A 21,038-nucleotide genomic window follows, 5' to 3' on the forward strand; every position below is an offset into this window, starting at 1 on the left:
TATAGATAAATAATACAGACAGATTCCCATTTACTATTAGAATATAATATTACTAGTGTTTTTTACCCGCGCGTTGCACGGGGAATGCATCTATTATATTTGATAGGTTAATTAATACCTTGATCATTAAAAATATAATAAACAACTGATGAAATAGAAGAGTATGAAATGATGAACAAAGTGGACAAAAAGTCTTAAATTAAAACCCCTGTTGCATAGATTGAACTTCGTAGAATTGAATAACTAATAAAAAAATTGGTTAACCAAATCTCAAATTATACATATTAGGGGATGTGGTTTAATGATGGCTAATAAACAATAGCTGATTTAATCTACAATTAAAAAAAGAGAAAAGATTCTTTATGTACGTGATTATGCGAGTTTATTTTTTACACAATTAAATAAACTAAGTTTGACCCATATCAACATGAAGTCGTTTCACATTCTTCATGAGCCTAAAGACAATAACACAGATTATAGGTATGAAGAATCACCAATAAAGCATTCAGAACACATTTTAATCTTAGAAAAAAAAGAATGTACCGCGAAATTTGTTATTGTATTTGATACATTAAATAATATTTAATGAAGGTACTTTCTTGTTAAAATATATTTCTTCCCGTAGGAGAATTTAACTCCTATAATAATTTGTACAAAAAAATTAAAGTAGACTATATTATTATGTAGTAAAAAATTAACATCAAACTATATTATATTATGTTTTTTTTGTAACAAAAAAAATTCCGATGAAATCTTATTAATATTTATTTTTATGTAGAAGTATTTTCATGTAAAATATTCTTCCTATATATAAAAGCTTTTAGGCTCTTTCTAATACATTTAGATCCAGCTTCTCCTTACTCTCAGGATGCCTGAAAGTCTTTTCTCAATTCTATCTGGTGGGTAATATCGATGAAGATGATGACACCCACCATACCTTGCTTGCTTCAAGGTCGATCTCTTGTATCCTCCTCCTGCCGAAGACTTTAAGAGTAAACCTTGCCATTCCAACTTTCATCGATCGAGTTTCAGTTGCTTTTCTGTTGATCCAGGTGAGAAAGCATACTAAGGCAACCTCTGCTTTTGTCTATCTCTCAATATAAGAAGCGTGTTGCTTTGCTCTTATTGTAGTACTAATTGGCGTACTTTAGAACAAATTTCTAGCGAAGGTCTTGACAGTTTGGAACTGAAAGGTTTGGTTCATTAATAATATCTAGTAGTTTCATCATGATATTCTGCTTTTGAGCTTGTTGTACTTACCGGAGCATTTCTGCGATAAAAAAAATCAGAATAGTAAAGCAGTCGTAGTATGCTCCCTTTACTTGCTCTAGTGCTCAAGTGATAGCTGAGTGCATATTGTTTGCATCTGAATTATATATAAAAGACTCTTAAAAACAACTACTTAATTCTCCATTACAAAGAATATACATTACATAAGAACCTAATTATTATTTGTCAGTGACATAAGTGTCGAAAATAATAGTAATGGAAATTTCGAATGGTGTGGATAAGGGTTAAAAGTCCAATCTCATAAGAAAGAAAAATCTCCATTTACATCAAAATCTCTCTCAGATTTCTCTACCTCACTATCACCACCGTTTTTCTTATAAATTATCCACAAACACACTCACAAATTCTACACAGTACCTAACATCATATGCAAATTATGTTTTCACTGCAACCAGAGTTTGTTCTCTGGCATAAAAAAACACTTCATAAAGTAAGATGGTATCACATTTTGAATTTAAATCATTAAAATATTTATTTTTAATTAAAAAATCAAATGAAACTTGCTTCCAAATCAGCAGCAATCCTAGGTGCTATTCCTGATTGTTGTCCAACTTTAAAAAAATCAAGAAAAAAAATAAATTATTATTATTATAATAAAAATAGATAAAAACTATCAAAATCTAGCAAATCACAATAAAAACTCATAAAATTCGGAATTAATTAAAAATCCGAAAATTCAATAAAAATACCATAAAAATTAATTAATACTCTAAAAATAAATCAAAAATAAATTAAGATAAAATCAAGAAATAAAAAACCTAAATCCTAATCAAATCTAAAATTTAAAAATGTATTTTTTTATTAAGGAGAAATAAGGTAAGGGAAAATCAGGGCACATGTGGCAAGTGGGGCCAAGGAGAAAGAGCTTACATGTAAAATATTAGGTGAGAATTAATCTGGGAGCGACACGTCACTAACTTGGCCTGTGAGAGCGACACGTCATGCTAGAAGTTGTTTTTTTCTAATATATATTGATTGATATTGATGATATTGATTATGACAGTTGTACAATATGTAAAATAGCTTTAAAACTTAATTTTTAATGCATCACATGTTCTACCCTTTTTCTGTCTTCATTCATTTGTATATAATCGATTACCATTTTTCATGAGGTTATATATTTTTTTCATTTAATTTTCGTGTAAAATTTGAATTACGTTATTATATGTATGACATACTTGGTATAACAATTTTTTTTGTTTATCTTTGTTATCTCTTGTACTTCAGCCACCTAACAGCTAAACCTTCGGCCTCCACGCCACCTTCCACGGCCACCAGCAACCACCCGGAAGCACCGCCTGCGGGTACTGGACCCATTACTCTCCTTTGATCCTGTGATGTTGTGCATTCCATCTCTTTCTAGCATGCTTGCTCTCTGCTCCTCTCGGTTTATGTTTTGGTGGTGCTTGAAGAGTACCATTTGTTGATGTTAGCCTTGTTGCAAGTGATCTTTTGTTGTTCCGCCAGAGCTGGCTAGGCTTGAAAATTAGAAGCGATACAAATTATAAAATTAAATTTTCGCTTTGAAAGTGACATAAAAAATTGGATGGAGATTCTGAGTTTGTTTGTTGGATCTGGTTGTGTTAGTTTTTTGTTCATGTTTTGGTTATGGTCAGGGTCATGGTAGATTTCTGTTCATGTTTGGGTTTACTGGTCTGGTTTAAGTGCATTAGAGCATGTTAGCCTATTTTGTAATGTGTAATTATTGTGCTATGCTGTAAGTGCTTTGATACCCTAGATTTGTAAGTGCCGTTTGGCTTATGCTCTAATTCTATTCATCTTTGAAAAAAAAAGAGTTTCTTTAATGCATTTTCTAGTATATAAACTCCAAAAAGACCCTATCTGGTCACAAATAGTACATACCAAACCTATATAATCTTAGGCCCAAAATGAACTCCGACAACCCCAAAAATAAACAGAGACAAATGATGCATGAAAAAAGATGTTCAAAACTTCAATTGGCCGACAGTCAAACCTTACATAACGCTAAAAATCTAGATCTATGAAAACATCCCCGGATCCGATGAGATTCCTAGAAGCTTCAAGGTGTCTGAGCTATCAAGAATTCATTGAGAATATACAACAAATACCTGGAGTAAAACTTCGTTCACCAAAGTTTACCCCAAATTAAGGGGCAAAAAATAAAAACTAGAAACCAAATCACTGATTAAGGAAGTCACAGTCATAAGAAGAAAGGGTAATTCCAGCAAGTTATTTGGAGAAGCAGAAACACTGTACGCCTCTATAAACTTGAGATTTATTATGCTTTCATCAACTCTACAGAGTCTTTACCCGTTTTGTTGGTGGTGTAGAAAATTGGTCATCTACCAGCTCATGTTCATCAGTAACTTTAGCATCACCTCTATCTTGGGAACTTTCTTCGGGTAAGTTTTCCGGTGTGCTACTGCTGATTCCAGCTTTTTCATGACCCTCATTTGAGGTTTCTAAATTGTCAGCTGGAGAAGGTAACACTGCCTTTGATAGTGAAGCAGAAGGCTCATCCGATTTGATCTGTTTCTCAAACATCATCTGAAGACGCTTCCCTTGGTTTTCAATTTGAATCTGCAATTTTCTTTGATCCTGCATAATAGCTATAACATCAGAACCTTTCAAAACTTCCAAGCTTCCCTTTGAGCTTGTGCCTCGACAAATTTTGGGGAGATAAACAACAGTCCTAGCCTCCACCCCAGGATTACACAGTAAAGACAAAACCAATCTTAACTACCAATAAGTACCTCTAGTTGTTCATGAAGCCGCTTCTGTAGTTCCATCTGCAGCCGCAGTGCTTCAGTAATACCCTTACTCCTACAACCACAACCCAAAGTATGCTTCTGAATTGAATATTAATTATTCACAACAATGCAAATATATTAATTGGAAAAACTATCTATATTGGAAATGCAGACAGTATCATAATCGTAGTGAACATTAGATTTGTGAGGACCAGATTTTAGCACATCTTAGTTAGGTTATATCTTAAATTCAAATATATGATAAATAAGAGAGGTTATATTAAGTGAGCATTACACTCTGCTCCATGCATGCAACAAGAGATATCAGCAAAAAGATCAATCAATACAATAAGAAACAAAAACATAGAAAAGTGGAGAAGGGCACTCACGTTTTTAAGTCAAGAGACTTCATTTCTTCTATTGAAGTCAACTTGTGTTCAGGAGTTCCTGTATCTAGTGAAGAAAAATTTATTAACATCATTATACATTATTCTCACTCTAAGAAAGGGTGCATGTGCATATTTACGTGCTTATAAAGTGCAATGAAACCCTAATGAGAAGAGGAGAAAATAACAATGAACGTGTAACTAAGAAAGCATGAAAAAGGACAATGCATACAAAACAAATGCATTTTATTTTGCAAACTAAATATCGTTCTTGAAAACTGAGGACTGAGAATTGAGGAGGCCCAATAAGCCAGAAACAAAATTAAGAAGCAACCTGTTTAATGCATAGCAGATCTGTTATATAGACTTAGGCATACCTTCTGATGACTCAGGTTTGTACCTAGCAGTTCTATACTTCTGCAATTAAAAGAACAAATAATTCGTTAAAAACCTTTTAGACAAACACCCATAAAAGAGCTATTAAGTGTAGACGTTGAAGACAAGCCTGTTACAAAAAATAAAAATCTGTACTTGTAAGTGGCTTTTCACATGATAGATGGTAAGGCCCTCAACTTTCATCAGGTTCAAGACACCCTTTGGAGTAGCCTCTGCATATTAACACCGTGAGATAACAAGTAAGGAACACCTGAAATGTTTCTGCTTGTAAGAAAGTCAAGAAATGCAAAAGTAAGGAGAACTGAACATACTCTCACTGCCCCCAAGCTGATTGACTGCTTCCACAAAGGCCTCGTGCAGTTCTGGGGTCCAACGCATTCGAGGCTTAGTTTGTGGTGCATTCGACGCAGAATTAGGAAGATCATTTGCTTCTCTAGATGGCACATGCTGTTGCTGTGAAACCTGGGCCTCCTGCATCAAGAGAGAAGGATACATTTCTGCACCTTATGCATTAAAATAATCAATTATGTAAATAACGTTATCGAGAAAAAGTTAAGATGGAAAAGAAAACAAAATTTCAAACTATACAGAAACACATCATGAAAGGGAAGAGGGAAGGAACTATATACACATACTCACATGCATATGGTGATGAATTAAGTTTGAAAAAAACAAAAAGAACCTAAATGAACCAAAAATCTAAATCAAATCATAATCCTCCACATAATAAGTGGCGGATGACAGAAAATAAGACAGAGAGAACACTATAGGATATTTTATGCATCAGTAACTAGATCATATATAAAACCACGGTTCTAAGACCATATAGAGCAAGCACTTTAAGACCTTGCAGTACAATATTAAAATCATATTACGAAACAAACCTTTGAACTTGGTTCTGTTACGTTATCATCGCCGAGAATTTGATTCCAAGTTGGATGAGGAGGCTCATCAGCTGACATCAACTGTTCAACCCACTCCCCGATATCAGCTGCTTTCGCATTGTCACCGGACACGTAGGGAGCACTATATTCCATGAGATCATTCTGGATGGAAACATCATCAGAAAACTGAAGAATATCCTGAAACGGATCCGGTCCCCATGAAACATCACCAGGGTGAGCAACGAATGCTGAAGACGAATGTAATTCTGAAACCGCCGAAAAAGGGATGTCATCAGGGAACTCAGCCGGGGCTGAAAACATGTGCCCAGCACCCCTGACGTTGGAATTGATCGACGCAGCCTGCGCCGAGGAAGACCGAAAGACAGGAAAAGACGAAGACATAGCTCCGGTGGCTATCAGTCAGCAATCAGCACCTAATTCCAATAACAAAAGTAAGTTCCATGTCAATAACTCAACCACTAATGAAAATTGTGTTTGCCATTGCCAACCACATAATCTACTTTAAATTTTTACATTAACAAAGTCCATAAAAAACTGCAAGTAGAAACTATAGAGTGAAATCCAATTATAACCAGGGTTGTTAATGGCAGATAGCATAGCGTAGCGGCAAGCCCAAAAAACGCTATTTCAAGCGCTATTGCGGCAAATAGCGGACAATAATGGCAAATAGCGGTGAATAGTGGAGTAGCGGTCAACCCCAGGGCACTACACTATAACGCTATTGCGCCGCTATGACGCGCTATTAACAAGCCTGATTATAACCCTAAGAAACGAAAAGAAAAAGAATGATCCACCATACAAGATGCCTTTATTGATTATTCCCTCCATCACCATAATCGAGTCAATTCAGAGCAGAGAAAACAGATCAAAATTCAAAACTCATATATATGGAATCAAATATGATATGAGATAAAATTTTGAAAAAATAATCAAATTGATAATCCAAAATTAAGCAAAAATAATAATAAGCAGAGTGTCATGTAGAGAAAACAGATTGAATACCGATAAATTGAAATTGGAATCGAACTGAATTGGATTGAAGAATTGAAAGAGTGATCGAACCTGAAATGCGGAAGAGGAGAAGCAGAAGCAGAAGCAGAAGCAGTTTGAATCAATTCATAGTGTGTTGTTTGGATTGTGATTGGCGTCTGGCTGGTGAAACGAATGAGAGGACGTACGAGGCGAATTGAATTGACCCCTTTATTGTGATTGGATTATTATTCATTGCAAAATTCTCTTTGACAATCCACAGATAATGATTCTATGCATCGCACGCGATTGAATGCCCGTACTTCTGGACCGTTTGATTCAGTGGACGTTGTATGATGGTAGGGACTACGAGTGGAATTAGATACCCTGCCACCTTGGGTTTGAATATAGATATAAATATGTGTAAAAAAGTTGATATTTTGTTTGAAATTTTTAAAAAAGTGATATTATTGATATAGACTTAATTTAATGGTCAGTTATTATTATCTCAATTTATTTGATTTTATTTATAGAAGAAATTTAAATATTATAATGAATAATATTTAAAATATAACTAATAATGTTAATTTAGCTTGATTGAACAAACTTCTATAGTGATTAATATAGATTGATTGAGATTTTAAAAAAAAAATACAGTTTGATTGAATCTTTAATTCATACTAATTTAAGTTTTTTAATATATGTGTTTATGTCACACGACTTCATGAGAAAACAACTGATGGAAAGTTCGAAAAAAAAAATCATGATTCAGTTTTAACCGGGATTGAATCGTGATGGAAGCTTTACTTGCCCTAAGTGTGATGACAAATGCGTCGTTAACGCAAATGAAGATATTTATTACTAAACCAACTTTAAAAAATATCATGTATTTTATCAAAAGATATATAGAAAACTTTGCATGTCAAAGTACTCATGTTTTTGCAAACAGTTGTTTGCCTTAATAATACTACTAGCTTTCTCTAAAAAAAAATACTAGTGGCTCCAATGAAGCATCAATGTTCTTCATAGGATCAGTTTTTCCAAAACACAACCCAACGTCAATTAATTTTAATTGTACTTTAACAGTTCTCCTGGAATCTTCTAAGATAAGATCTCCTTTGAAAATGTATCGTGAGTTTCCGCTTTTTGCTTTGATGATAATAAACCCTTATGCAATCAAAATCTACATGAACTCCTTGGAATGGAACTTCCGATTGAAAATTGTCTGTGGCGTAATTCCACCACAATCACAAGGACTGGTTTACAAATTTCTCACAAACGACGCCAATTATTCTTCTAGAAATTGATAGAGAAATACCGCCCCTTTAAGTGTGGTGGTGCCTGTAGTGACTGGGGCTAAGAGTGCAGTGAGGCAACATGTATCCACAACGAGGGGAAGTACTTGAAAAAGACACTTCAACACTCAAATCAGCTCGAGATCAGAGAGAATGTCTTAAGGTCTTAAATGAGGAGGAATATGTAAGCAAGTGAGGAATGTTTGAGTTATGAAATGATCAAACTTGTATTTTCAATATGAGCGATAATGAATGTGTCTAGCCCTTATAAAGTTATTGTAAATAACTTCCAAGATGGTAGTTTTACTTGAAGAGTCTTTGAATCACTAACTCTGCTTTACATTTGCTTGACTAGTTAATTAGATGAATTGGAAGTTTATCTTGGTCATCCTAGTCAACCAACACGACATTCACTTGTCATGAATCCTCTCAACTGACCAGGGACGATAATGGGTCTTGTGGAAATTTAGTCCAGTTAGAACAAAGAGCTTTACTCTGAAGAAAACAATATACTTTACAAAAACCATGGCTTAAAAACAAAAGAACATGCAAAAGTATTCTAACTAAAGAGAAAAGTTCTTTGCCCAAGAGAAATAAGGATTTATGCTTTACAAATATATGAATTTAACTTGTAATTAACCTCAAACAATAATACAATCTCCTAAAAGCATTTTCCCAGCTCAGTACTTCAAAAAAATGTTCGGTCCAAAAAATTGGAATTTACAAGAATATCTATCATAAATCTGTCAAAAAATCGTCTATGAATGTCATATATTGTAACAGCAACCATAATGCTTGAAAATATTTCTTGCAAACTCTGCAAACAAGTGCTGCCGGGGAAAATTTAACAACAACCTCAAACAATGTATTAGGATGCATATGTATCCTTGAGTTTTTTAGTCTTCAATGATCCAGTTCCTGCCCAAAAAAATTAGCAACATCATCTCCCATAGCACGTAAAATGATGTCAAAGTATATCTAAAGAGAAGATAAAATTCTGCGCAAAAGACGTCATTGAGTGAAGTTAAGACTACAATAGAACTTATAGAAGTTTCGTTTGTCACCAAATGATAGCTCAAATGGTAAGAGTTAGGGGGCATATGAGTTGGATGGGGAGGTTCAGGGATCAATTCCTGGAGGGTGCAATTTATCTTTCCGATGTACAAAAAAAAATAGAAGTTCCTTATGAGAATTTTCGCTGATATAAGATGAGGCTTCACTGCATGGACAATTACAGAAGGATTATAGACAATATGGAAAATGAGGTAAAGCGAAAAAAAAAAGTTACAGTTCACCAGAAGCATAATTCACGATGAATTGAATTTGAGCTCCACCTGATAAAATCAATTTGTACTCAAATGATCATGCGATTGCCTCACTTTTTTATAAGTCAAGAGAGATTAGATAATGTATTGAGCACAAGTCAAATGAGACTTACAAACTAGGATAGTTAAACCTTAACAAGAGCAAGACAACAAAACACCCTAACAACATAGTACAAACATGCTCGTTTGCTCACAAGTTAAACAATTGAAAAGAAAACAACAAAAGAAATTTTACTCATCACCACTAACAATTAAAATACTGCAAGTTCAAATCATAAACGACTAGGAAACATCACATTGTTAATTCCAACTTCAACTCTGTAAATTGTTGTAGCTGTATTAGCCCTTTTTAATGATTTTTGGCTAATAACATAGATACTTGACAGAAGAGACTGCTTTATGAACCCAACAGGTGGGCATGCGAGTTGGTCGTGATGGTGAGATTGAGGGAACAAGGAGGAAGAGGTCAGGAGACGGAAAGGAGTGGAGGGGAGGAAGAAAAGAAATAAAGAAAAACATGAAAGAGGGAAAAACCCACCTAGATGATAGAAAACTCGCACAAAGGAGACTTTTCATGAGAAAACACTGCTGCAAAAGGTAGAGGAGGCCCCAATAGGGTGGAAACACCCCTCTGTTTGTGGGGGAGGCGGCGGTTGTGCTTCTTTTCATTTCTGCGGGTTCTTTGGGTGAGGGGTAAAAGGAGATTGGGAAGAGATTATATAGACATTTCTCGTTACACAAATTTAAATTTTCTAGTTTTCTTTTCCCCCACAAAATGAAAAATTGCAAATGCAACTCACCACAACTTAATTCGTTTAGTATTTCAAACAGGATAGTCAAACAAGGGATAGCAAGACCAAGTTATCTAACTGACCTTTTTGTTTCTTATCACGGCAGAAGGTACTTCCACAACAACATTGAAATGCTTTAATTGGATGGTCATGATCATCAAAGTCAATACCATAATCCTGCAAGTAATTTCTCATGTGTCTTGAGGAAACTCAAACAACTTAAACAGAAACTTCTGATGAGTGCAAAGTTCAACTTAGATGTTTGGTACACTATCATATTCATCTAGGAATATATGGCTCAAGAAGAATATTAGACTTAGATGCCAGTATTCTGTGCATTAAATATAGCATTAACATTGGGATCTGAGATGCCGACAGACATATGGTTCCCTCAAAATTGCAGGCTTTGCATGTATAGGAAATGTGAGAATTTGACAGCTTCAAGTAAAAGGTTTTACCAACATTCCTAAATTGCACTTTAATACTATAGACTGACAGGGCAAAGATGTCCCCAATTATATTGCACTATTTTCTTGCCATATCATAATTGGATTTAAGTTAATCAATACCAAAAAAGAAAGATGGTGAAATATGATTGAATGTTTGTGTAAAACTTAATTACATTCTCATTTCTCAGTATATAGTTAATGATTTTTTTTTGGGAAATTTATATAAATCTGTCCAATTACACAGGAATGAAGATCATTGCATAACAAACTTTTCTAGACTTATAATGGAAGGGAAATTAAGGACTTGACCATATTTGTATACAAGTGCACAATCAAAACATGTTTTACCTGTCACAATTTGAAAGCAACCATTTAGAAGTAATGGTTGTAGATAACATATGCAAATTAAAATTTGCTGAATTGTTCTTGTCATAGACCAACTATCCCCAAAGCATAATGTTAGATGAAAACACAAGAATGATTTTATATTATATTTCTAACGTAGCCCCTCACGCAAGTGCTCATTGGAGCGTGGACAATGCAAAGTTCAAAAGATTAATTTGTAAAGTTCAAAAGCTCAAAAGCTTAAGTTGGATTTCTAAAGTTCAACTTTTGATTAGAAATAACCATATCAATATATCATGAAAGAACTGTCCCAAAAGCTTAATTTGTTACACATGAATGATTTTATATTATATTTCTAACAGTTTTGGCGCACTTACCCATGTCAACTCCTCGTTCGCCTTTACACTTTTATTTGTAAAGAGGGCAAGCTGCAGACAAGGAACGAAATCAGGTACAAATATATGCACAAAAGTCAATTTTCAGTCCTCCATCAATTTTAGTAAATTAGTGTGTTGAAATGGTATTAGAATTCGGGTTGGGCCTAACTCAACCCTAAAAGTTAGCTATATGTGAGGATTTTCTACCCATTTATAAGTATTTCATTAGTCATATCTCTTGTCAATGTGGGACTTAACAGTTAACACCCTCTCTCACGGTTTGGAAATCTGGAGCGTGGAGATTATTAGAATTTAGAAGGTCTAACTCTACCCAAAAAACTAGCTTAAGAGGTGAGGATTGCCTTCCCATATATAAGAACTATATTGGTCATATCTCTAGTCAACGTGGGACTTCTCAACACACCCCTCACGCCAAGGGCTAAACATCGGGAGCGTGGAATGTGCAGGAATGAACATTTGTAGATGGCCCATATATGAGTGGTCTCTACTTAACGGATCTAGGATAGACTTTGATACCATATTAGAATTTAGGAGGCCTAACTCTACCCTAGAAGCTAGCTCAAGAGGTGAGGATATCTTCCCATATATAAGGGCTATCTTGTCCATAGTCAATGTGAGACTTCTTGACATAGATCATAAACTTCATATTCATCGGAATGCCATGTCCCCACCATGGGATATACATCCGGCAGGTCAGGTCAATGCCCTTATCCTCATCATTAGACATCTATAGGGGTGGATGAAGTCAATTCTTAAATTTCAAAGAGTGGCTCAACAATAGATCTAGCATTGACTATTCTACCATATTAGAATTCAGGCTGAGCCTACCCCAAAAGCTAGCTTAGAGGTGAGGATTGTCCTCTCATTTATAAGTACTTCATCAACCATATCTCTAGTCATTAAGGAACTTATCAATCCAATAAATATAAAACAACCAAAATCTTACATGATAATAGTGGCGATCAGGTGTCTCCACTTCAACAGGAATGTCTATTAGATTTGCATCATAGCATCTGGAATATAAACATAGAAACTGTATTAGAAATAAAGAAATGAAAAAGGAAAGAAAAAAAACTGTAATGGAGAATGAAAAAGGAAAGAAAAAAACAGTACAGGTGGTGAAAACAAAAAAGCAGAAAAGAAAGAAAAAATGCTGCTCCCTGATGGACTTTTACATAAATGGATAAATACAAATCCACCATAATCACAATGGAAAACAAATAAAATAAAATTCATAGTTCTCTGACTCTTCAATTTCATCATATATTGAGCTTGAAACTATCAGAAATGGTTCTGTCCTCTTGCGGGATTATTCAAAAGAAATAGCAAGAAAGTATACAATAGATATTGATACTCCAAGATGAACATGTTCGGAAAAAAAATTAAATTGCAGCTGTTCGGCTGTGCAAAGAGGTTGCTTTATTTGGAAAACAGAAGTGTTTTCCAAATAAAGTGTCAATCCAGAAGTGTCAATCCAGAAGTGATAAGACTTCATCCCCAAAATAATTGGACTGGCCCAATTTTGGCAACAACTGATTGAGCTGGCCAATTTCAGGCGAAAAGTGTTCGAGTTGGCTCAATTTCATCCTGATTAGAAAATATGGTTCTTGAGTTTAGTACCTATGATTGATAAACCTTGCAACATTTCCATTATATGTAGCATCCAAGCATAGTGCTTCCTCATCCACTAACACCCCTTCTGAGCCCCAGTCTGCATCAAGGGTTACAGGATATGTATGTCTGTCATTACCGCTATTCAGGAGAACCCTTTCATATAATTCTGTATTAGTTAATATCTCCCCTGCGTATTCACAAACAAAGCATCCCTTAGGCAAATCTTCAAGGGCTCTAACACCCCAGCCCTTTCCTTGTTCAGTCACAAACACCTGATTAATAAAAGATAATATATCAAACAGAAGAAATGTAGCAGCAAGGTGAGTGAATTGACAGTTGGCTGGTGCACTAACAGAAATAAAGTAATGCAGTGGTCCCAAAAATAAATAGGAGGTTTATACAACAAGATGATGAAGTCCAGAAACTAAACTCTTTTAGCAGACTAGTCTGAGTTTCAAATTTAATTAAGATGTCTCATTACATTAAATGTATGAAAGAAAGAAATAAAGAGTCAAAGTTGCATATAAAAACACATAACAACTTTATTCCCATACATATTGCAATTCTCACTTGCAATGATTCCATATAACAATTACAACAAAATAATTCTAATAAAAGAAAATAAAATTTTCACAAAATAAATTGCAAAATTATCTGGAGAGTAGTTTTACCTGCAGTTTACATCTTAATCCTCGTTGCACTACACGATTTCCACACTGCATGTTACATCCACATTTCCTCCAGCATTCCTTTATAAACTTCCTAACCAGATGTCCGTTGCATTTTCCAGGCATGTTCTCATCCTTAGACCTCTCCAGTGGACATTCTTTACAGAATAAAAAATGATGATCTTGAGGTTCCATTTTCATAGACATGCAAACTGCTAAAAATTCTTCTTTCAACAAACCTTGTCGAGTGTAAGCAAACTCTCCACCAGTTTCTTGAGAACACGCACAAGGAAATGATAAGGAAAGACAGTTGCCTTTACAATCAGAACAGCAACCCTCATCCGCAATCCGTGCAAGTGAAATATTTACATTAGCACTTTGATATATTACATTATTAGGTATGTAATTAAAATTTGGCAATTCCTCACTTCCAGTTTCATCTAATAATGATATTTTAACGTTTTCTGAACCTTTTGTTATGTCATTTATGAAGTGGGAGGTTTTTTCCTCAGCAACAGCTTGCTGTGGCAAACATACCACATTTTGTGAATTGGCATGTTCTGGTTTTGTCCCCTTTCGGTTTAAATTCAAGCCCAGCTTCAAAAATCTTCCACATAATTCATTTAATAACTTGGCCATCGATAGTTGGGGCTGAACAGCTACGCAAGACCTTAGATATTTCTCCTCCACAGACTTCATGACATCATCCAATTTAGGAATTTGGAAGTTTGGAAGTGCCAAGGCAGCATCACAATTTAAAGACATTTTAACTTCTCCTTGAGATGAAGAAGCAATAATATGACCATTACGGGTGTTATTATAGCATGGGGGAATATCTTCTTTCTTGTGCAGATTCTGATGCTCAGCGGATAGAGATTTGACACGGGGATTTCCATTTGAGGCATTGGATGGGCCTGTAGAAAATGAGCAGGAAATTCACTAAACAGATACATCTAGAAACTTCAAACCAAGTTCGAGTGTACAACAGCATATGTGTTTCTTATGCAATAGCAGAAAGTCTTCAAGAATAGAGGCAATTGTAAATTGTTAGAATTATAATATATGGTGTGTAGAAGACATCAAGTATTAGCTCATTTTTCAGACCCTTTTATAAAAAAACCTTGGCATAAATATCAAAATCATGATATCACAACCAATTGCTTTCACGATCTCTGCTCTTACTCTCATACAGATGAAAAATCAAAAGAGAGGAGACATTTCAGGACTAAAAATGATAGAACATTAATCCATGATTGATGTAAAACAAAAAAATAAAAATAAAACAAGATTGTGAAAGATGTTTATTTAGAAAGATTGTCACAGTTACCACTGTAACTTGTTGAAACAGGTCCATGTCGATACTTAGGATTCTCAGTTCTTAATCCCACGGGCTTCTTCTGATAATTATCACTTGACATATTTTTCCTCTGATTATGAGGATTAGCTTCATTAACTGGACCTTCACATTGCGCTGCGGACGATGATTCCTCAAGGTACAATTTTCCTCTAGCAGCCGAGCAAGGTAAATTTGTGTTCCTTTCAACCTCACTCAACCTTGACTGCAATGCTAGTGAACCGACATGGGGGTTCATATCTCCCATGGAAGTTCGAGATGGATTACTGGTTTCCTGTTTAGAAGTCCTCCGTGGTATTTCGCTGTCTTCTACAGATAACACTTTTCTTGTGCTGTTAGTTGATAAAACTTTGTCATCTTTATCTTCCAAGTGCAGTCTCTGTTTTGGTCTTTCTCCATCATGATAACTGTTGGGAGCGGGAGCTTTTCTCTTAGATTCTGCTTGCTCCTAGAAAGAATATTACAAGGTGTCAACAACAAAATTGATAGAAAGAAAGTGAAAGCAACAAACTAAAAGTGAAAGAAGCTGATTGATGTAGACTCAAATAAAGCAATCACGATTCACAATTAGCAAGTTGATAATACTTATAAGAAAAAACGGGTCAACACATATAAAACGAATAAAAAACTGTATTGACAAGAAAAATATAGCTTAAGAGTGTTGTCAAAGACGGATGATGTTGTGGATTAGAAATTTACAAACGCAGATTGAGATGGGGGAAACGGAGAACAAGGGGCTGGGAAAAGAAAGAAATTTAATCACCGGAGTTATGGCCAGAGCTGGGTCACTGAAACAGGATGTCACTCCACCTAGACCAAGGGAGAAACAATGGCAGGGTCGTATTTTTGAGAGTGTTCTAGGGTTTCAGTCTCTTTCAGATGGGTTTAAACCATCAAAATGGGTGGTTAGCCATGACTGGTCATTTTTTCTCTCTCAAATTTATGCCTTTTCTAACTTGGAGGCAACGGCCTCCATGACCTCAATGAGAATTGGGGCCACCATACAAAGCCCTCCATGCCATGACGCTTGTATGTCGGTCTAGGCGAATTAAGCCACGCCGTTCCGCCATGGCGCAGCGATGTCTGCCATTCTTGGAATTCTGGAAACATTGGAATGGGGAAAAATCAGCAACCAAAAGAAGAAATGTCACCGAAAAAGGAATATATTACATTCCCTATAAAGTACTAGCCTTAGTGACGGCCAACCCCACTAAAACCACATAGTACCACACTTCACGTACTTTCCTTGGTTCACACCCTGATCCCATTTTATTACTCCACACCGATTCTGTTAGGATTCCTACTTTCTTTTTCTTCCAACTCAGCATTCAGCCTATCCCTTCCCTCGCTGGAGCCTAACTAACTCCTTTTCCTTCCCATTATCCACCATCCGAGTCCCTAGCTGTTCCTTTCTAGAATACATGGGATATAGCCATATAGGCCTAAAAAGAATCACATACACTTGAAAGAACAATTGATCAAGTCTATTTTTAAATATACAAACGAGCAAATGACGATTACAGACCTTAGCCTCCTTTGACTCAAAGTATGCATCAATTAACGTCCGATAATTGTCGTCTTCAATGTATTTCCAGTTTTTATACACTCTAAGCAAATCTTTCAACTTCGGTTCTACCTCTTCATCAGAAACTCCTAAGGCATTCATAGCATCTAGGGCCTTCCTAACTCTTGGATATTGAGGATTCATAATAGTTCCAAAAGTAATTTCACACAATTCAACACTGATGCCACAGCAACTTGAATGCCAACCCTGTGTGCTCCTTCAAATAGACTTTAACCAAAACTGCAGTCCACTTGAACTTTGTATGTCGCAATAATTGTTTTCTATTCCTGCATATGGCAAAATGGGATCAGAGTACAACACCTTAGAGTACCAATGCACTGAAAAGAAAAATTATGTAGAACAAAACAAAGCAAATACAACATTATCTGCATACTTTGAAGGGAACTTTGCACATCAAAACCAAGAAAAACATCATTGAACAAGAATCAGAGACTAACACAATGCTTAGGGACATCATTTAAAATAATATATGTGTGTGTATATATATATATGTGTGTATATAACTATATATATAAATGGTATAACATGCATTGCAAACTTAAGGTGTTAATACACTGAACTGACAGATCTTAATCCAATACTAATGCACTGAGAAATCATGCCTGCAGCAACTTTCTGCATGATACAGAAGCATATAGCAATAAACATGAAAATTAAAAGGGAAAACACAGCTGTTTTTTGTCAACTAGCAGTTTAGAAGAAGGGAAGGGCGCCCTATTCTAAGGAAAAGGCATGCCAAAAGTCTTGGTGAGGATTTAAAGTGGAACTCACTAGTTATATGATTGCCTACCAAGTACCAAGGGAAATTTCTGACATGAGGAATTAAACCAAAGCTTTTCAAGCAAAGTGCTGATCTATACATGCTAAACCAACCCACATTAGCTTTTGTAAAAGGCTTTTTACAGCAGCATATTGAGGGCACGATGTGCCAATACTGATCAATACATTTCAAGTATGTTTTATTGCAAAGTAGAAGGAAGAAAACGAAAACAAGAGGAACAAGAATAAATCAAACTTAAAATTCATGAAGAAACAGTGGAGACAAACAAATTGCAGTGCTTGACAGTTACCATATCAATCAGACCTACATGGAATCCTGGAAAAGGTAAATGCAATATGGGACAGTAGAACGATACAAGACACAGAGATATATTAAACTTCTGAAATTATAGAACACAACATCACCATACTATAACACATAAAATTAATGCAGAGTAAGCATTGAAGCACAGATCCTTCATTAAGAGAGAATCAATGTTTTAAAAGCATTACTTACTATTTGTAAGAAAGTTGCAAACTATGCTTTCTATTTCTAGAAGAAAGTTATACTACCAGCAACAAAGTGAGTATGCACAATAAATTCAATTTAGAAATCTTAGTAAAATAAATACAAGGAAATAAACATAGCAACATTTTGCTTTTATGCTATTTCCAAATTCCAAATATTTCCATAAAGTTTTGGAAATGCCACAGAAAACACTATCAGCAAACACATAATGCATTGTATTCCTACATGGCTATCATTCCCATGTAAGTATCCATTTGGGTGCAGATTGTTTACAAGTCCCAATGTGAAATTGTGCTATTAAGTTTTTTTACGACTAAACAAAAATCATTGTTATATCACCACTCACTATGAAGCCCTGACATAGAGGCCCTTTTTAAGTGTCTTTTGCTTTAGAGAGTTTTGTCAAAAATGATCTGATATTTATCTTTTGTTCTGATTACTCATCTCCCAATCTTTGAATAACATGCTATTTGTTACGAAATCTTCGCCAGCGAATCGCATCACTGGGTTACAATGACAAGTAGGGGAGGAATACAAAGGAAACCATGTTCATATATATTTGCAGTTGATTTGATGGTTAAAATGACACATAAGCCTCATCTTCTTTCCTATTAGGTCTCACATAAAGTAGTCCTTATAAATTCTAAAATGGATAGAGTAATGCTCAGACCTAAGCAGCTTTTAGGATACCATTAGGCATACACATGAATTCTAAAATGGTCTTAGATTCTATGCTAGATGTGTTATTCGGCTACCAGAAAATGTCTAGTCTTGCAGAATTCACACCCTAGATGTCTTAGCCCTATACATGACAGGAGAGTGCTGAGGCTCCACAATGACTGCAAAGATGGCTAAAATAGTATTTGTGAAGGGTAGGTAATCCTCACCCCTAAGCTAGCTTTTAGGGTAGAATTAGACTCATACCTGAATTCTACAAAAGAACAATCATGGAAATAAATATGTTTCGTCTTTAAAGTCCTCTTATGAGCATCAATTTGTTAGTGGAGAAGCCTTTTAACTGAGTAAGTCTCTAAAGTGTGAGTAAATATGTATTTAACACTAACAACAACAAAGTCTTTTCCCACTAGGTGAAATTAGCTACATGAGTCAAATAGAGCCATAATGTCCTATCATGAATCATGTTTAATATGGAACATTTAAATTCAAACACCTCTTGATTATTTTACCTATATTTTTCATTGACATTCCTTTTCATCAAACTATTAGACTATCGCTTATCTAGTCTACCCTCTCTAACAGTGCTTTATGGGTATTCTCCACACATAGCTAAACCAATTATGACGAGACTCAACAATCTTTTCTGTGATAGATGTTACCCTAACTATCTCTTTGATGTTCCACTTCTAATCCCATCCTTTTCTGGACGATCATTCATACATCATAACACTCTTCTCCACACAACATTGAGCTTACTTTCTTGTTGGCTCTTTATAGTTAAGTATTTAGTCTCGCACAACATCGTAGGTCTTATAGGTATATGATTAAGTTGGATTGTAACTTGTAAAACATGGGCGACAAAATTTTGTTTCAAGCTGGAATTGTATTTTTTAAAAAGCGAAACCTAGTGCTTGAAGAGGTACTATTCTATCATAAAAAGCATTCCTCCATTTAATCCACCTTGTTTGGTTCCTATGATTGACATCTTCTATTTTCCTGTCATTTTGTATGATGAACCCAAGCAAAGGTATACTCAGTGGATTTAATTTGAAGTGCATTGTAATCTTAACCCACTAAAGTTCAAGAAAAGAAACACTTCTTCATGTGTCCATTTTAGAGACAAAGTGACTTTAGAAGAAGTTCATGCAATAATTTTTCATTCCTTTCATCAATCAAAAGATCTTATGGTTCTATCATAACCCAAAACCCAATGTATGGCCAGCACACAAACCAATTTAACTAGAATACCCCTAACTTGGCAAGTCTATTAACCGCAAAACATACTCAGCAAATTTTCAAAAAAAAATAATAATTAAAAAATCATAGAGTTTCCTACATATTTTCAATGTTATAAAAATAATCAAATATGTCTATATCCAACAGCCATAAATCTATTGTCAATATAAACAAACAATCAACACACAAGTAGAAGATTCAAATTTAACAGAACCAATTTGCAAAACATATAAAAAGTAAAGGGTAACTCTGAGTAACCAAAATACAAGGTGGCTCCACCTCGCTGAAGCTGGGTATACCCCTTCAAAAACAAAAACCAATGAAATCAGCACAATCCATCCAATTACAAACCAGTGTAACACTTCCAAAGATGGAGAAATGAATTTGATTCAAAGTTCAAACCACCATAAATGCAGATTGGGCAGATTTTTCATGTCAAACATTTCTAATTTTCTTTTTGGGTTTCCAAGGTAACCCACAACCGTCAGCGCCATGAGACTAATTCGAGACTAATCCGAGAATCAGATATCACATTAAGTAACTAGACCTCTCTCAACAAATCATTCTTCATACACACCGTCCGCTCAGGAATCAAACCCTAAATGCTTAAGGAGTTTAACTATCTACCGGTTCCCGTGCCGGTAACATTTTCTAATTTAGAAACTAGAATATAAAATGAAAAATGAAAAATCATCACACAACAACATCTCAACTATACTTATCATTTTTAAATCATATAATAATCCATTCGATTTGAAAAGTAATAAACGGTTTGTTACCTAGAGTTGCGAGCCACATACACAACGGAACAACAGTGGAACCTTGAACGCAGGGGAAGAAGAGCTCAATAGAAATTCAGCGAAGGAGAATCTTCCATAGAATGCAGCATCGCATCGATTCGTGAGGGAGATTCGAGAAGATATGAAATCGCTAAAATGTGATTCGTGGTAGAGTTTCCCTTCCCTTGAACAGCACGAAACCACGACGGAAAACGACGAGCACTGTGGTCATGGAAGAAGCAGAGTAGGGTTGAGTTAAACCCTGAAAATGATGATGATAGAGAGAGGAAGGGAAATGCGCGTGTTTGGCTGGTGCGAAAATTTCTCGGAAAATGAGAGAAAACAGGCGGTGCGTTTCAATTTATGCAGCAGGGGAAGATGCAGAGTCGCGTTGGACGTGTTTGTTATACGTGATTTATCCAGTGTGGTGAGCTACACAGGCTTCTCATGCACCGTGTGTTTTATTGGGGGAAATTTTACGGTTTTGCTTTTTCATTTGGAAATGATAGCATCACACACTTTTTGAACACATTTTTTCACATATTTAATGTGATT

The 21,038-nt window shown here is 35.3% G+C and overlaps 2 protein-coding genes across 5 annotated transcripts; both read right to left on the bottom strand.

Moving 5' to 3' along the window:
* Positions 1-3,219: 3,219 nt before the first annotated feature.
* On the bottom strand, positions 3,220-6,929 carry LOC130717158 (protein PHR1-LIKE 1-like). 2 transcript variants are annotated; one of them, XM_057567293.1, is made up of 8 exons: positions 6,772-6,929; positions 5,689-6,122; positions 5,116-5,275; positions 4,940-5,016; positions 4,786-4,825; positions 4,412-4,469; positions 4,026-4,095; positions 3,220-3,870 (listed from the first exon to the last, which is right to left on the bottom strand). In XM_057567293.1, exons 2-8 carry the CDS (start codon positions 6,088-6,090, stop codon positions 3,568-3,570), a joined length of 1,110 nt encoding a protein of 369 aa, XP_057423276.1. In that variant the 5' UTR covers positions 6,091-6,122; positions 6,772-6,929; the 3' UTR covers positions 3,220-3,567. The 2 variants fall into 2 exon arrangements, with proteins under 2 accessions (XP_057423276.1, XP_057423275.1); XM_057567292.1 differs by having other exon boundaries at positions 4,412-4,475.
* Positions 6,930-8,530: 1,601 nt separating this feature from the next.
* On the bottom strand, positions 8,531-20,853 carry LOC130717157 (histone-lysine N-methyltransferase SUVR4). Of its 3 annotated transcripts, XM_057567290.1 has the most exons (10): positions 20,484-20,853; positions 16,443-16,768; positions 14,891-15,365; positions 13,803-14,477; positions 13,567-13,721; positions 12,902-13,167; positions 12,228-12,294; positions 11,261-11,311; positions 10,173-10,266; positions 8,531-8,891 (listed from the first exon to the last, which is right to left on the bottom strand). In XM_057567290.1, exons 2-10 carry the CDS (start codon positions 16,623-16,625, stop codon positions 8,842-8,844), a joined length of 2,016 nt encoding a protein of 671 aa, XP_057423273.1. In that variant the 5' UTR covers positions 16,626-16,768; positions 20,484-20,853; the 3' UTR covers positions 8,531-8,841. The 3 variants fall into 3 exon arrangements, with proteins under 3 accessions (XP_057423273.1, XP_057423272.1, XP_057423274.1); XM_057567289.1 differs by having other exon boundaries at positions 13,567-14,477; XM_057567291.1 differs by lacking the exons at positions 16,443-16,768; positions 20,484-20,853 and adding an exon at positions 15,681-16,402 and having other exon boundaries at positions 13,567-14,477.
* Between the last annotated feature and the right edge of the window lie 185 nt (positions 20,854-21,038).

Source organism: Lotus japonicus, chromosome 5 (genome assembly GCF_012489685.1).
Source record: "Lotus japonicus ecotype B-129 chromosome 5, LjGifu_v1.2".
NCBI classification, from domain to species: domain Eukaryota; kingdom Viridiplantae; phylum Streptophyta; class Magnoliopsida; order Fabales; family Fabaceae; genus Lotus; species Lotus japonicus.

Bases quoted from the DNA above. Each gene is read 5' to 3' on its own strand.
- LOC130717158 (XM_057567292.1), bottom strand. From the start codon at position 6,090: ATGTCTTCGTCTTTTCCTGTCTTTCGGTCTTCCTCGGCGCAGGCTGCG. The intron at 5,017-5,115 runs GTATGTTCAGTT...GTTAATATGCAG, and splicing joins TCAGCTTGGGGGCAGTGAGA to AGGCTACTCCAAAGGGTGTC. The intron at 4,476-4,785 runs GTATGCCTAAGT...TTTCTTCACTAG, and splicing joins CAAACCTGAGTCATCAGAAG to ATACAGGAACTCCTGAACAC.
- LOC130717157 (XM_057567289.1), bottom strand. From the start codon at position 16,625: ATGAATCCTCAATATCCAAGAGTTAGGAAGGCCCTAGATGCTATGAAT. The intron at 13,168-13,566 runs GTAAAACTACTC...TTTATTAATCAG, and splicing joins GATTAAGATGTAAACTGCAG to GTGTTTGTGACTGAACAAGG. The intron at 8,892-10,172 runs GTCAGTTAGATA...TTTTTTGGGCAG, and splicing joins CCGTGATAAGAAACAAAAAG to GAACTGGATCATTGAAGACT.